Below are 14930 nucleotides of genomic sequence, written 5' to 3' on the forward strand. Positions count from 1 at the left end.
GAAGTGTTAGTGCCTCACTTGGGGTGGCCCCCGCCTGGGCCCCTGAGTGACAGCGAAGAACACAGCCCCAGCTGACCCACAGCAGACGCACTGTGAGTGCTGTCTGGGGGCTGCTTGTTAGCTGGCATATCCTGACTGTGCTGACTGCCGTATGAGCTGGCTTCTGCCTCCATCACACTGAGTGGGGGCAATAAAACTGCCGGCTCCTACCTCTCAAGGCTGAGGTCAGGCACCAGCAGACCAGGGGGTGCATGGAAATATGCTTGGGTGTCAGGTAGTACTGAGAAAGTAGCAGTTGGCTTTTGGTCAAGGGACTGAGGAAGGCCCCTCTCCTCCTTTGGACCTGAGTCTGCCTCTGCTGGTGCTCCTGAGAGTCAGTAATACGTGAGAAACAGGAGCACTGGGAACAGCATGTATCAGTCAGCACGGAGCAGATTATGCTGGGTAAGAAACAGACCCCTGCATCCGTGTGGCCTAAAATGACAGTGGTGTGTTTCTTGCTCACACTCTGTGTCCGCCCTGGGTTGACTAGGGGCTGTGCTCATCACTGGCACACTAGGCTGACGAAGCAGCTCCCACCCCAAACGTCTGGCCTCCGAGGCAGAGGGAGAGTTCTGGAAGGCACACAGCAGCATTTACATCTTCCAACCTGGGGATGACCCACCACTTGTGCTCACAGCTCACTGGCCAGTGCTTGTCAGACAGCGTCACCCCACCCCAGAGAAGCCAGGCAGTGCAGTCCTGCTCCGTGCTCGGAAGGGGTGATGGCGGGTGGGATCCAGGGTTGGCTGTCAGTGGGCTCCGGCTGTGAGCACCCCCACACCTAGTGCTTGTGGACACAGGGTAGCCTTTGGCTTAGGGGCCTGAACATCCAGGGGCAGCTGTGGCGTCAGGTGTAGTTGTATCCAGGAGCTGGGCCTAGGGCAGTGGGGTCCTGTGTCTGTCTCCCTGCTTTTCTCTGTGGATAGGAAAGGGGGCCCGTCCTCCACGCTGTGTATACCAGCGGTACTCAATTAGGATTTGGGGGGTGCAAGAGACAGAAAACCTGACCCAGACAGCCTCAACTCCAAAAAGTACTTCATTGACTCAGCTGAAAAGGCCTGCAGGCCTTGCTTTTCATTCATTTGCTTAACAATTGAGCATCTACTCTGTGCCAGGCACTGAAGTATGTGCTGGGAACCCCTTTTGTTATGTGAACAAATCATGTAGATATCCTTGTCTCCCTAGAACTTACCATCTAATGGTGCGGAGGGGGTGCGCGGGGACGATGGGCAGTGATCGCGGAGGTGGAACGTGGGTGTCAGGGACTAGGAGGTGGGGAAGAGAGGTGGGAGGGGCCAGGGTGTCCGGGGGGCCGGGGTGGGGCTGCTCACCAGGCACGCAGCTTCTGTTTTTGCTGTTCCCGGTGCTGGGCTTCCACCCCCAAGGTCACCACGTGGTCCAGTGCGGCTGCGGGGTTCCAGGTGGGGAGGAGAGAGGGGTGCAGACAGGAGGTGCGCCAGCTCCTGCCACCCGTTTAGAGAGCCTCTCCCAAGTCCCACGCGGCAGCCTGTGCTTACGGCTCACGGGTCAGAGCTGACCTTCGTAGCTGCAGGGAGGCTGGGAGGCAAGTCGTGGCCAGGTGTGTCGGCTCCCCATATGGCCAGGTGTCTGTCCCTCACAGGAGAGGGAACACACTCTAGTGGGTCAGCACTGAGGCTGCAGGCTTAGCCCGGGCTCAAATCCTTGCTGTGTGGCCTTGGGCGAGACCGTCCCCCGCTCCAAGCCTCAGTGGCCTTGTCTGTAAAATGGAGCTGACGGTGGCCAGTTTCGGGGTTGCCTGCCAGCCCCTGGGCCCCCGGGGGGGTGGGGGTTGGTGAGCGCCCCGCCCACTCGCTGCCCCCCTTTTCAGTACTCGTTGTGCAATGAGCCGCTCATCGAGCTGTCCAACCCTGGTGCCAGCGGCTCCCTGTTCTACGTCACCAGCGACGATGAGTTCATCATCAAGACGGTGATGCACAAGGAGGCCGAGTTCCTGCAGAAGCTGCTGCCCGGCTACTACATGGTGGGAGCGCCGTGCCCCTCCAGCCCCAGCGCCCCCGACCTCACACCCTCCTCCTCCCTCTGCCCGAGGAGCCGTGGGCACTAGTCCCCCCACACCAGCACTACCCCCCACCCCCGGGCACCGGCATCTCCCTCCCCCAACACACACCCTGGCACCACCCACCCTGGGCACCATCCCCTCCAGGCAGGCCGTCCTGGGTCACTGAGCCCCACCCGCAGGACCCCCTCACGTGGCAAGCAGGAACAGCCATCTGAGCCCTGTTGGCCATCCCCCCAGCCCACTGCCCTGAGTCACGGGTCCTAGAAATCATGGCTTCGCGCCTCGTGTCTCAACAGCCGGTGACTCAGAGAGGCGCTGGGGAGGTGGGCCTGGCTGCCAGCTGGCATTTGGGCCACTGGGCGGGGGTGGGAGCAGGAGCCTCAGACTTGCTGGCCTGCAGTAGCGGGGGTCCTGATACACACACAGATGTGGGCAGGGGCAGAGGCCCCGGGCAGCTCTGCACAGGTCGTGACCCATCTCTCCCTGTGGGGTGCACCACCCACCCCAGCCGCGTATGATCTTGGGTGAGACCCCCAGCTCCCCTAGCTCACGGGGTCAGCAAACTTCTTCTGTAAAGAGCCAGACAGTAAACATTTTCAGCTTTGTGAGTGACAGCCTCTGTCTCCACGGCTCAGCTCTGCCGTGGCAGCGAGAGAGCTGCCTCAGACGAGGCGAGAGCCAGTAGCCATGGCCGAGTGCCAGTAAAGCTTCTCTTCTGGACACTGACGTGAGCACTTTACGTAATGTTCGCATGTCACAGGACACTGTTTTCCTTTTATTTTTTTAACAATGTAAAACCATTCTTAGCTCCCGACTGTACAAAGACAAGTGGCCTGGATTTGGCCCTCGGGCCGGAGTTTGCTGACCCCTGCCCTGGACACGCCTGGAGGCCGTGCCCGCCATCCCCCTAGTTTGGGCTGGGGAGGTGGGACACCTGGGTCTGACCTGGTGGGAAGCCAGGCCCAGACACCTCGGCAGCATCCCCTGGGGCCCTTTATGGAAAGGCTGTCTCTCGCTGGGCCTGACTCTGTAGAAACAGATCCTCCTGGCTCTTCCAGGTGGGGTGATGGGGAACTCATCTGGCTGGCTGTACAGTCAGGGTGCTGGGGGCGCGGAGAGAGGGACGAGCCTGGGAGAGGTGGTCAGGGTGGGCTTCCTGAGGAGGTGGCCTCTGGCCTGAGATCTGTGGGGCAGACAGGGTGCCGTGCAGGCTGCGGGCACAGCTCCCGGCGTCATCTCCAGTGACCCTCTCCTCCCCAGAACCTCAACCAGAACCCACGGACGCTGCTGCCCAAGTTCTACGGACTGTACTGTGTGCAGTCGGGCGGGAAGAACATACGCGTGGTGGTGATGAACAACGTGCTGCCGCGCGTGGTCAGGATGCACCTCAAGTTCGACCTCAAGGGCTCCACGTACAAGCGGCGGGCCAGCAAGAAGGAGAAGGAAAAGAGCATCCCCACCTACAAAGACTTGGACTTCATCCAGGACATGCCTGAGGGGCTCATGCTCGACGCCGACACCTTCTCCGCGCTCGTCAAGACGCTGCAGCGCGACTGCCTGGTGAGGAGGGGCCTGGCCGGGGCCGTGATTACGGGGCCTCCGTCTCTGAGACCCGATTTTCCCACCTGTAACGTGGGGACGCAGTGTGAGCTCGAGATACGCGCTCCCTCCCTGCCCCAGCCCCACCTCAGGCTGCGTTCCTGCTGCCGAAACAAAGCCCCAGGAGCAGCCTGGTGTTTTCAGGGAGGGCCCTCACCGTACAGTGCACCTCAGATCAGGCTTGTGCGGGCTCCAAGCTGCCCTCCGTGGGCAGGTGCTTCTTAGGAAAAAAGAAAACTCGCCAGGCCCTTCGCAGGCCTTGCAACTGCAGTCTGCCCGCGCCCCCTTCGGCCTCAGAGGCGAGGATACGGAGGCCTGGCAGGGCTCAGGCCAGGCCTGGGTCCTCCAGGGTCCCCTCTGCACCCCGGCTCCCAGACCCCTCCCCAGAAAACCACCAGACACCTCAGGGCCCCACGGCTTTCAAGAGCCCACCCCCCAGGGCCCGGGTGTCCCTGTCCTGGGCTGCACCTTGGGGCCTGCAGCAGGAGTGGTGACCAGAGAACCGGGCTCCTGAACCAGGGCCAGGGCGGCCTGGCCTCGAGTCAGAAGCTGTGCCCCAGGCCCACCGCTGGGGTCCCCAGTGGGATGAGGATGGGGCCTCCCACCTGGCTGTGGGGACTGAGTGGACACAGACCCAGATGGGGGTGGGGTGTGGGGGTTGGGGGGCAGCTGGCGCCTCCCCCTGACCCCCGGCCCCACAGGTGCTGGAGAGCTTCAAGATCATGGACTACAGCCTGCTCCTGGGCGTGCACAACATCGACCAGCAGGAGCGTGAGCGGCAGGCCGAGGGCGCCCAGAGCACCGCTGACGAGAAGCGGCCGCTGGGCCAGAAGGCGCTCTACTCCACGGCCATGGAGTCCATCCAGGGCGGGGCCGCGCGCGGGGAGGCCATCGAGACGGACGACACGTAGGTGGCGGGGCTCGGGGGCTTCCCGTTCTCATCTCTGCCCCGGCCCCCTTGCCAGGCGAGAAGCGGGCGGGGGGAGTCGTGAGGAAGGTGAGAGGGATACGACCGAGTCCAGGGTCTGGCCTGTTCCTGGTTTGTCAAGCGGACAGCAGCGCCTACCCATCCCCCAGCCCCCCGTGCCCCGAGGGGTGGACGGCAGACACACAGCTGCGGCCAGGTGTTCTGACCAGGGCGTCCAGATCAGTCAGTCAGTAGATGGAGGTCATTGGCCATCCCTGTGGGAAGCACAGATCCCCTTCCCTCCCGCTGGGCCCCAGGGTGGGTTAAAGCGCCACCGTAGGCAGCAAAGCTGGAGAAGTGTTGAAAGACGGCCCCGGAGAAGGTGGAAGATACCAAACCCGGGACCCACCGGGGGCAGGGCTGAGAACGGTCCTTCCCTGGCGATGCCAGGCGGCAGTGAGGGGTGACCGGGTCCAGAGAGGAGTGCGTCCCCTGACCCCACCCACCACCTGGCCGACCTGGTCCTGCCCTGGGGGCTTGGGCGCGGTCGCTGACATACTCACAGAGTATCCCTACCACCCACCCTGTGCTTCTCACGTTCAGGGTCGGGTCACTTTCTCTGGGGCGTCCTGAGCACTGTGGTGGGTGGAGCAGCATCCCTGCCCTCCAGTCGTGACAACCACACATGTCCCCAGACAGCATCACTGTCCCCTGAGGACAGTCGCCCCAGATGGAAACGGCTGCTGTGGACAGGTGTCACGATTGTCCCCTCATCACCAGGCATTGACCATGCCGGGAACTGGCGGCACCCTCCATTTCCGGACCCTGTTCAGTCCTTGGGGGGTAGGGGGCCCTGGAGGAGGAGGGTGGCATCCCCATGTCTTCAGCTGGGAAAAGGAGGCTCAGAGGTGGGGCTAGCCGTCAGGGTGCAACAGCCAGCTGGGGGACGGGCCGAGGCTTGACCCCGGCCTGGCCACCACACTGGGCCGCCAGCTGAAGGGCTCTGACTGGGCTGAGGCTGGGAGGACACGAGCTGGCCCGGAGCTCAGCCGTGTGGCGTTCGTAGGGTTGGTGCCAGGCCAGGCGAGATGGCAGGGCGTGCAGGTGAGCTCGGGTGTGGAGTGTGGCTGGCAGAGCCTCTGGGGCCCTAATGACTGCAGGACAGCTGCTGCATCGTGCAACCTCGCTAAGTGCGCGGGGCAGGCTCAGCCCGGGGCTGCATGAGGCCATTAACTCTCCAGGTTGCACCTGGAAGCCTGGTCCTGCCCGGGAGCCTGCACGTGCACATGCGGGCATGTGTATGCGTGCCTACGTGTGTGTGCAAGTTCCGCATGTGCACGTGTGGGTGTGCGCACATCTGGGTCTCATGGCCGGGACTCCTCTGCACCCTGTGGCCTCCAGCTTTGACTTGGTGAGCTGGCCGGAAGAGCTGCTCGACCCCTCACCAGGGTGGGGTTCCCAGGTGCCTGGACCCCCTCTGAGGGTCCAGCCAGGCTGCCATCTACAGGGAGCGTGTGGATCCTCAAGCCCCAGGCCCCATCAGTCCTGCCTGCGTCTCCCTCCATCTCTGTCCCTGCAAGTCCCAGACCAGGCCCAGGGCCCCAGGCTCGGGGCTCCAGGCCACCTCCAACCTGTGCCCCTGACAGGCAGGCCTGCCCCTGAGGCAGCTCTGCAGGTGCTGATACTCTCGACCCCTTTCCCCAGGATGGGCGGGATCCCCGCTGTGAACGGCCGCGGGGAGCGGCTTCTGCTACACATTGGTATCATCGACATCCTGCAGTCCTACAGGTGGGTGCCCGCCCCCCATCCTGTGGTCCTCCAGGTGGGAGCCCGTGCCCCCTCCAGCCTGCGGTCCCACGGGTGGGTGCCTGCCCCCACCCTGTCTCCCCACTCCCCAGTGAGAGCCCGGTCAGGGCCAGTGCAGGGCTGGGTGGTGGGTGAGCTGTCGCCAGCTGACTGACTGTGGGCCCTGCCGTGTGCCAAGTGCTGGGCGGAACAGAGCAAGACGGAAACACCCTGTGGCTGGGAAGCGCAACATCTCTGGAAGGTTCCTACACTTCCAGAAATAAATGCTCACAGCCGATGCCGTGTGCTGTGTGGTCTCGAGTGTGGACACGAGCGTGGTGTAGCCGAAGGAACCAGACGCTCTTGGGTGACGGGCAGCTCCGTTACCCGTGCCTTGTGCTTTGCACGCTTACAGCAGTGAGCGTCTCTTGTTAGTTTTTTATCGAAGGAGTTACACACAGTCCAGGCGTGACAGGCAGGTTGTGGCCGTGGCGGTCCCCCTTTCCCGTCCACACCCCACCCCATGCCGGGAACTCCACTTGGCGTTGGGTGACTCCTCTGCCTGCTGGTCACCTCTTGCCCATCAGACGGCTGATGTTTGCAGCCTGTTTCCTCTCCTGAGGGCTGACCCCACCCCCTGCAGGCGTCTCCCTCCCGTTTGGAGCAGGAGCAGGCAGCTCCAGGGTTTCTGCAGAGGCCCCGGGTGGGGCGAGGGGAGCTCACCCTGAGGCGGAGGTGTGTGCCAAGGGAGGGGCTCCTTCCCCCTGCAGCCTAGAGGTGTCCAGGAAGGCTGCCTGGAGGAGGCAACATTCTCCCCAGCCCCGGTGTCAGGCGGGGCCTAGCTGGGGGTCATGGTGCAGGGCGCTCACTCCAGCAGCGAGGGGCCGGGCTCAGCCTGGCCCGTGGGAGAGAGGAAGGGTGGGCTCTGTCCCCCACGGGGGGCTATGTACCACGACCTTTCCACTGCCACCCCCAGAGAATGTGGTGGGAGCAGCCAGCAGGTGGGGGGGGCAGTCAAGGGGGCAGGAAAGGGGAGGTGGCCTCTGGCTGATGCAACAGGTGGCCTCATTGCTCTAGACCAGGACTCCTCTACCCCCTTGATGCCAGGAACACTCCCACCCGTGCTAACCACAAACGTCCCTAGATATCAACAGTGTCCCCTGGAATGGGCTTGCCCAGAAGAGAACCCCTGGACCTGCAGGTTTGGCTGACGTTCTGGGCGTTTTCTTCTCTGCAGGTTCATCAAGAAGCTGGAACACACCTGGAAGGCTCTCGTCCATGATGGGGTGAGCATCGTTTGTTCGTTCATTCCGTCCATCCGTCCACAAACGCACTGACCGTCTCCCTGGGCCAGGCACAGGTGCTAAAGAGCTGAGAGATGCGTCCCCCTTTCTGGAGCCACAGTCATGGGCCAAGGGGTCAGGGCTGAGATGAGGAAGCAAGGCAGCTGCAGGATCCTCAACGAGGGGTCCGAGCCATCCGTGAGCGGTACACGAAGGCTTCCTGGAGCGGGTCGGGGGGCCCCGAGCTGAGTGGGAAGGATTCCCAAGGACAGGCTGACCCGGAGAGTCAGGGGCCGGCCAGGCAGAGAGCATTCTGGGAACGTGTGATGTGGAGGGCGTCTTGGGCCCCAGCTGCACCCTGGGGGCAATACTGCACAACTCTGACCCCTGCTGCCCCATGGGGGTGGGGCCTGCTTAGATGGACCGGCTCAGTTATTTGAGAAAAGCTTGAAATTCATGTTTTCCTGTGAGCGCAGCCAACCCGTGAACACTTGCAGTGAATTACTTCAGAATGTAAAAGACTGTGAGGACCAAGAGTTGGGGCTAAACAGAGCCTGCCTGTGGGCCCGAGGCAGCCTGCACACCCCTGGTCCAGCTGTGGACCCTCAGGCGGAGGCCTCTCCTCCCATGGGCCCCCCCGCCCCCCGCAGGCCAGCTCTCACTCAAGTGCTAAGGGCTGTGTGTGTGCCTGCAGTCTGTAAAATCCAGCATCCTAACTAGCCCGCCCACCACTCAGCATTTGGAGGGTCTGGGGGACCTTCCGGAATAAGCGCTGAGAAGGTCCAGGTTACAGCTGGGCGGCCGCAACCCCCATCAGAGGATTTGGGTCGACTCCCCAGGAGCCTCAAATGTCGATGGAAGTAACCGTCCAGGTGTGAGCATCCTGGGGCCAGTAGGATGGCCCTCAGTGTTGGGGGCCAGGTTCTTCCTGTGTGTTGCTGCACACCCCCAGGCGTTGTCCTCAGCCCCTGGCCCCAGCCGGAGGGAGGGGCGCCCTTCCTCTCAGGGCGGAGAGACTCTTCCGTTATCTCAGCTCATCTCAGCTCGCCAGCCATCGGCCAGAACGTGGTCATGTGGCCATGTGGCCACGCCTCCACGCAGGCAAGGATAGAGTGCAGCATTCATTGTGGGAGGCCACATGTCCAGATGGGTTCTGTTATGTTACAGCCGGGGGAGGACACCGGGCGGTGTCAGGGGACATCTGTGGCGGTCACACTGGGGGGCTCCTGGCATCGAGTGGGTGGGGACCGGGGATGCTGCTCCACACCCCATAGTGCCCAGGACGGCCCCCAGAGAACGACCGGCCTGCTGTCAGCAGTGCTAGGGAGACCGTGCCATAGCGGGCGAGGAGACTGGATCCCAGGGACAGCAAGGGTGTCCGTCCAGGGGCCCAGCCCGTATCGCGCCCCGACCGTGTGCCGGGCTCCCTGCCTCACGTCCCTACATCCTGGCGAGGCCGGCAGCCTCCAGTCTCCGCGTGGCACAGATGAGGAGCAGTGCGTGGCCAGGGCCGCCCCCACCTGACTGCAGGACGCCGGGCCTGCCTGCACCGAGGACACCAGCCTCCCTCAGCCACAGGGACAGGCCTGCAACCCAGCTTTCGAAGCAGGCACGGGCCGTGCTCTCCCCTACCCTTGCTTTAGAGATTCTTTCCGGTTTCTTGATTTTGATACTTACCTGTTTACCTCTTTGAAACATGGTTCAAAAAGTTAAAATTACAGATGCGATTATTAGGAAACCACCTTCCTGCTTCCCTGTCCCTACCTGCTCCTTGGGTCCCCTCCCCACAGAGGCTACATCCCGCCCCCGACACGGGAGCCTCCATGGGGCCACAGCGCTCACACCTGCCTGCCCTCGGGCCCCTACTTCCCTTCCCAGGACACCATCTCTGTGCACCGACCCAGCTTCTACGCCGAGCGCTTCTTCAAGTTCATGAGCAACACGGTCTTCCGGAAGAACTCCTGTGAGTGCCCAGGCCCTCTGGGTGGGGGCGTGGAGGGAAGAGGGCGGAAGATCAAGGGCAGGGTAAACCTGGAGCGCTGGTCCTGTGTTCAGCCAGCCTTGGGCCTCAGGCGGGGACCTGGTCCAGGGCACAGGGCAGTGGGGGTGGCGCCCGCCCAGTCCCAGTCCTCTCCTTCCCGCGCAGCCTTGAGCAAGTGATGCCCCCTCCGCACCTCAGTTTCCCCATCTGTACAGAGCCAGGAGGGGGAGGTGTGTTTACGCACGCGATCAGTGGGGAAGCACCGTTGCCAAGGAAACGGGACCTTGCCACACGGAAGCCGGCCAGTCATCAGCCCAACTGGGCGTCGTCGGGGAGGGCGCAGGGCAATCGTGGTGGCCATGGCCCATGGTGGCCTCTGGAGGTCCCATGTCCGTGCTGGGCCTCCAGAGTCACAGACCCTGGTGCACCCCAGGCCGGACCCCACATGGGGCCTGAAGGGGTCTTTCTCCCTACATGTCTGTCGTCGGCCCCCCCAACCCCTCACTTACCCCCAAAAGGCAGGGTGCTTGTTCACTCTGGTCACTCCACGTCCCCAGTGTCCAGCTCGGGGCCTGGCACACAGTAGGTGCTCAGTAAGCGTCTGTGGGCGTGGGGGTGGTCTTGGTGTGCGCCTTACTGTCCAGGCCTTGCACTCCATGGGGGCTCCACGCAGGCAGTGGGAAGGGGCAGGCCCAGTGTCTGGCTCTCAGTTGGGGGGCTGCTCTCACTGCCTGGGCCAGATGTGTGCGGGCCATGAGCCAGCGCCGGTCACCTGCAGCTGGCTCTCGGCACAGCTCCACGTTCTGTGACATCTAGTTGTACGCTGAGGTTGACTGTGGAGGGACCGTTTACACCATGGAAATCGGCAAATACCACAAACCCAGCCTCTGTCCCCAGAGAGCCGGTTGTTAACCTTTACCAGTACATCTCTTCCTGGAACCTTCTCAGGGTGCTGTGGTCCAGGGAGTGCCGGCCTCCAGGGACTGGATGGCTGTACCTAAGGCAAACCGAGCGCCTACTGTATGCGGGAGCTAAGCTCGCCATGCTGGGGGCAGAGGTCACAGGGCCCGCTGGGAGAGGGTGGTGACAGGTCCTGACGGGGCGCAGAGGGCGTCTCGGGGTTTACCCGCCTCCCCTGACCCTGATGTTGCAGACAAGGACTTGGGGGCCCCGAGAGCTGAGCTGCGTTCCCCAGGCCATTGCAGCCTGCATGGGAGCCAGACCCTTGGTGCTGAGCCCCACTGTCCCAGGCCTTGACTTCCATGTCAGCGGCGGGGCCGTGGCCGGGTGGGCTGCGACACAGTGGGTGAGGCCCCAGAGTGCGTGGCAGATGTTGGTAGCTGCTGGTCTGCTGCTGTTTCTGGGGGCCGGGGTGGGAGTGCTGGATCCCCGGGGGCTCGTCCCATCTCTCTTGACGGTCAGGACAGGTACCTGGGGCTCCTGGCACCTCCCGAGGCAAGCCGGGTGGAAAGCAGGGCAGGCTTTCTCCACCAAGAGTGAAGAGCACTGGGGGACAGGCTGGAGGTGGGGCGGGGTGGGGGGGTGGCAGCCAGGCTTTTGTACAACGGAGGCACAGGGGGCTGCAGGGCCCGGCCTCGGTGCTGCCACCCAAGCACCAACCGCCCTTCCTCTGCAGCCCTCAAGTCCTCGCCGTCCAAGAAGGGCCGCGGTGCCTTGCTGGCCGTCAAGCCCCTGGGGCCCACCGCCGCCTTCTCGGCCAGCCAGATCCCCAGCGAGCGGGAGGACGCGCAGTACGACCTGCGGGGGGCCCGCAGCTACCCCACGCTGGAGGATGAAGGTGAGCAGGCGGTTGGGAGATAAGGGGGCCCCTGGGTCAAGGCGTCGTCCCTGGGGGGCTGGGAAGGGAGGGGTTCAGGGAGCAACAGCAGCAGTCCAACAGGAGGAAGCAGCCCCTGCAGCTGGGCCTAGCCTGGATGGGAAGGGGCGGTGACTGGAACCCAGCTGGGAAGTGGGGAGCAGCTGGGACGGGGCCCCCGGAAGAGCCACAGTGAAGGTTGAGCATAGACTTTGCCTCCCCGCCCACCCCCACCCCCACCCCCCGCAACCCACGCCCCAGAGGTGACAGGCTCCCTTCACATCAGAGGTGCACAGAGACCTGGAGGGATGAAGTACTTGATGGGGTTGGGCCTGATGTTCTGGAAGGTCCCTCCCGTCCCCTGGGTCAGAGATTCCAGGCAGGGAGGGGCTGGTGGAAGAGCATCAAGGAAGGGAGAAGCTGCCTGTGCAAGAGGCCCTGGGGTGTGACCTGGCCTAGCCTGTTGTGTGGGAGGCACAGCAAGGAGCCTGTATGTCTGGAGCAGAGCGGGAGGGGGGAGAGGGCAGGTGAGGCCTGTGGAGCAGGACCCCCTGGGGGCCGAAGGGAGGGGTTCGGATTTCAGTTTGAGAGCAGTGGGAAGCTACTGGAAGGTCTTATGCCAGGGGGAAATTGGAGCACATCTGCCCGCTTAAAGCTGGCAGGGACGACAGTGTGGGGTGGCAGGTGGGAGTAGGGGGCATGGGTGGTAGAGGGTGAGCCGAGTTGTAGGTGGAGCCCAGAGGCCTCCCAGGCCCGCGCAAGTGCCCACCCACTCCTCGCCACAGGCCGGCCAGACCTCCTGCCCTGCACACCGCCTTCTTTCGAGGAGGCCACCACCGCCTCCATCGCCACGACCCTGTCCTCCACGTCCCTCTCCATCCCAGAGCGGTCCCCCTCGGAGACATCAGAGCAGCCGCGGTACAGGTGAGCAGACCAAACGTGTCCCTCCGCGGGGGCCTGTGCGTGGGCAGGGCCTCGCCCCACTTCTCCCACCTCCTTGTGGTCTCTCTGCAGGCGGCGCACGCAGTCCTCCGGACAGGATGGCCGGTGAGCTGAGACCCCAGCCCTCTCCCTCTTTCTCTCCCCCGCCCGCCCGCCCGCCCCAGTCCATCCCCCGCTTTCCCCACCCAGAGCCCTTCGTCTCTGACCACTGCTTTCCGGGCACAGATTCAAGTCAGGCTCTAGACCGCATAGGATATCTCAGGTGATTCTGTGTCTGTCTCCCACCTGGCTGCCCAGAGGACCCTGCTCCCACACGTGCCTGTTGGTTCTTCTTTCTCTTTTTATTAATATTTTTATTCTAAGAGATACAAAAAGGAAAATAGTTAAGATGTTTCCCCCTGCCCCATGCCTGCTCCCCTTTCTGGGAGCAACCCCCGGACGGAGTTTTTGTCTCTTTCCGGAGATATTTGTGAATATACAAGCAGACACACGTTCGGGCCTGTCTCTCCTCACATTTTGACCAGCGTGCACTCTGGGCGGCACACTGCCCCTTACTCTGTCACCTACCAGCAGAAGGTCACCTGTCTGAGCAGGTGGAGCATGTGCTGGTTGCCGTCCCTCTAATGGGCCATGGACACTTGGGCTGTTCCCAGTTGTTTCATCTTGTAACAGGACTGCAGTGAAGAGGGCATTTCTGTAATTAGTTTTTTTGGGATAATTCCTGCCAGTTGAAAAAAAAGTCATGGTACAAAACATCTTTGGTGCAAAGTGCATCCCCCTCTGTCCAGCTACCTGCTCTGATGTCAGCCACCATTTTGCTCCCTGGTGTTGCCATCCAGAGATTCTGCACGTCTGGATGCTGCAATGTTCTGACCCACCTGCACCACGGGTCTCAGCCTGGAACCCCAGAACTACCTCACCCCCTAGTCCAGGCCCCAGGCAGGTGCCTAGCTGCCCCCAGGGGGTGGGCGGGATCCAGGCCACCATTCACTCATTATGCCTCTGCTGGTGCCAGAGTCACAGGATAGCCCCAGGTGGACTCTTGCAGCCCCCAGGTGGGCATGACAGCCAGAGGGACCAGGTGCGAGCTGGGCTGGCTCAGGGCCCTGGTCTGATGGTGCGTGGAGACAGCACCTCGTGGAGGCTACCAGCTTGTTACCGGGACTGGAAATTGGCACCGGCCTGGAGCTCGGCTGGTGCTCCTGGGGGTGTGTGGGGGGGGGTGAGGAGGGAAACTGAGGCGCGGCTTCCCATTGCCTCCAGGCCCCAGGAGGAGGCGCATGCGGAGGAGGACCTGCAGCAGATCACGGTGCAGGTGGAGCCCGCGTGCAGCGTGGAAATCGTGGTCCCCAAAGAGGAAGATGCGGGGTGAGTGGCCCTCGAGTCCCTGCGGTCCCGTTACCTGGTTCCTGCATTCCAGTTCTGCTCTGGCCCCATTGGTCGAGCGTGGTCACGTGGCCAGCTGTCCGCTGGGCAGGCTGGGAAAAGTAGTCCGCAAGCTGGGGGCGGGAATGGGGCTTCCGGGGCGTGGGGCATGGGGGGGAAGGGAGAACGTGAAGCCGGGAGCAGCGGGGGTCTTGCACTTAGGGAAGGGTCGCCTCCTCCAGGGCTCAGAGCTGCCCTGTCATCTGAGGTTACTTTCCCTCCCACCCTTCCTCTCTTCGCCCTCTTAGCTTTGCTGGGGCTTGCGAGACAGCAACTTACAAACTTTTCAAAGAACCAGTTGGGGACTTAGTTACCTTTTCCCCTGTTGTGTTTTGTTTTTATTTCATTCACTGTAACTCACTAGTAATGACTTCTTTCTAGCTGCTTCTGGTTTGTTTTCTCACTTGTTTCTTTCTTCCAGTGCTTAAATTCCTTTTTTTCTTTAATAATGAGGCCCTTAAGGCTATGTAGTTTTCTCTGAGTACTGCTTTTGCGGTGTCCCGTGGGTTTTGACGTGAAGCAGTTCTTTTATACTGACTCACATGTGCATGGTTAGTGATTTTTTTCTTATTTCCTCTTTGAATTAAGATAGTGGCTTTCAACCACTTGAGAGTGATTTTGCCCTCAGGGGAGAGTGGGCAGTGTCTGGGAACATCTTTGGTGGTCATGACCGGGGGTACTCTTAGCATCATGGTGGAAGCCAGGGACGCTGCTCCACACCCCACAGCGCCCAGGATGGCCCCCAGCAGAGAATGACCTGCCCGATGTCAGCAGTGCTGAGGGGGAGACCCTGGACTAAGGCTTTTTAGGGGTGTCTCTCAAGTGTTTAAGATTTTTTGTTTACCTTTTTGGTACTTCTAACTTTATTAGGTTTCGAGCTGAAGAAAATGGCCTAAAAAAGTCTACGCTTTGGGGAATTCCCTGGTGGTTAAGACTCAGCGCTTCCACTACAGGGGGCAGGGGTTCGATCCCTGGTCGGGGAACTGAGATCCCGCATGCTGCTCAATGCAGCCAAAAAATTACGCTATTTTTTTTTTTTTTTTTTTTTTGGCTGGGTTGGGTCTTTGTTGCTGAGCGCGGGCTTTCTCTAATTGCAGTGAGCGGGGGCT

General features: G+C 62.0%; 1 protein-coding gene across 7 annotated transcripts in view; it reads left to right on the forward strand.

The window, feature by feature from the left end:
- The window catches only part of PIP5K1C (phosphatidylinositol-4-phosphate 5-kinase type 1 gamma), a 60059-nt gene that overhangs the window by 36499 nt on the left and 8630 nt on the right, over positions 1-14930 (forward strand). For all 7 annotated transcript variants that reach the window (XR_007476543.1, XR_007476544.1, XR_007476545.1 and 4 more), the window contains exons 6-15: positions 1892-2044; positions 3344-3643; positions 4384-4589; positions 6294-6377; positions 7612-7660; positions 9536-9620; positions 11275-11436; positions 12240-12378; positions 12469-12501; positions 13660-13764. Coding sequence is in view for 4 of the 7 variants with exons in the window: in XM_049708108.1 (XP_049564065.1) it covers positions 1892-2044; positions 3344-3643; positions 4384-4589; positions 6294-6377; positions 7612-7660; positions 9536-9620; positions 11275-11436; positions 12240-12378; positions 12469-12501; positions 13660-13764 (1316 nt within the window). In the remaining 3 variants the exon portion in view is untranslated. The remainder of the gene's footprint in view (positions 1-1891; positions 2045-3343; positions 3644-4383; positions 4590-6293; positions 6378-7611; positions 7661-9535; positions 9621-11274; positions 11437-12239; positions 12379-12468; positions 12502-13659; positions 13765-14930) is intronic.

This window comes from Orcinus orca, chromosome 3, assembly GCF_937001465.1.
Source record: "Orcinus orca chromosome 3, mOrcOrc1.1, whole genome shotgun sequence".
In the NCBI taxonomy this organism is placed as follows: domain Eukaryota; kingdom Metazoa; phylum Chordata; class Mammalia; order Artiodactyla; family Delphinidae; genus Orcinus; species Orcinus orca.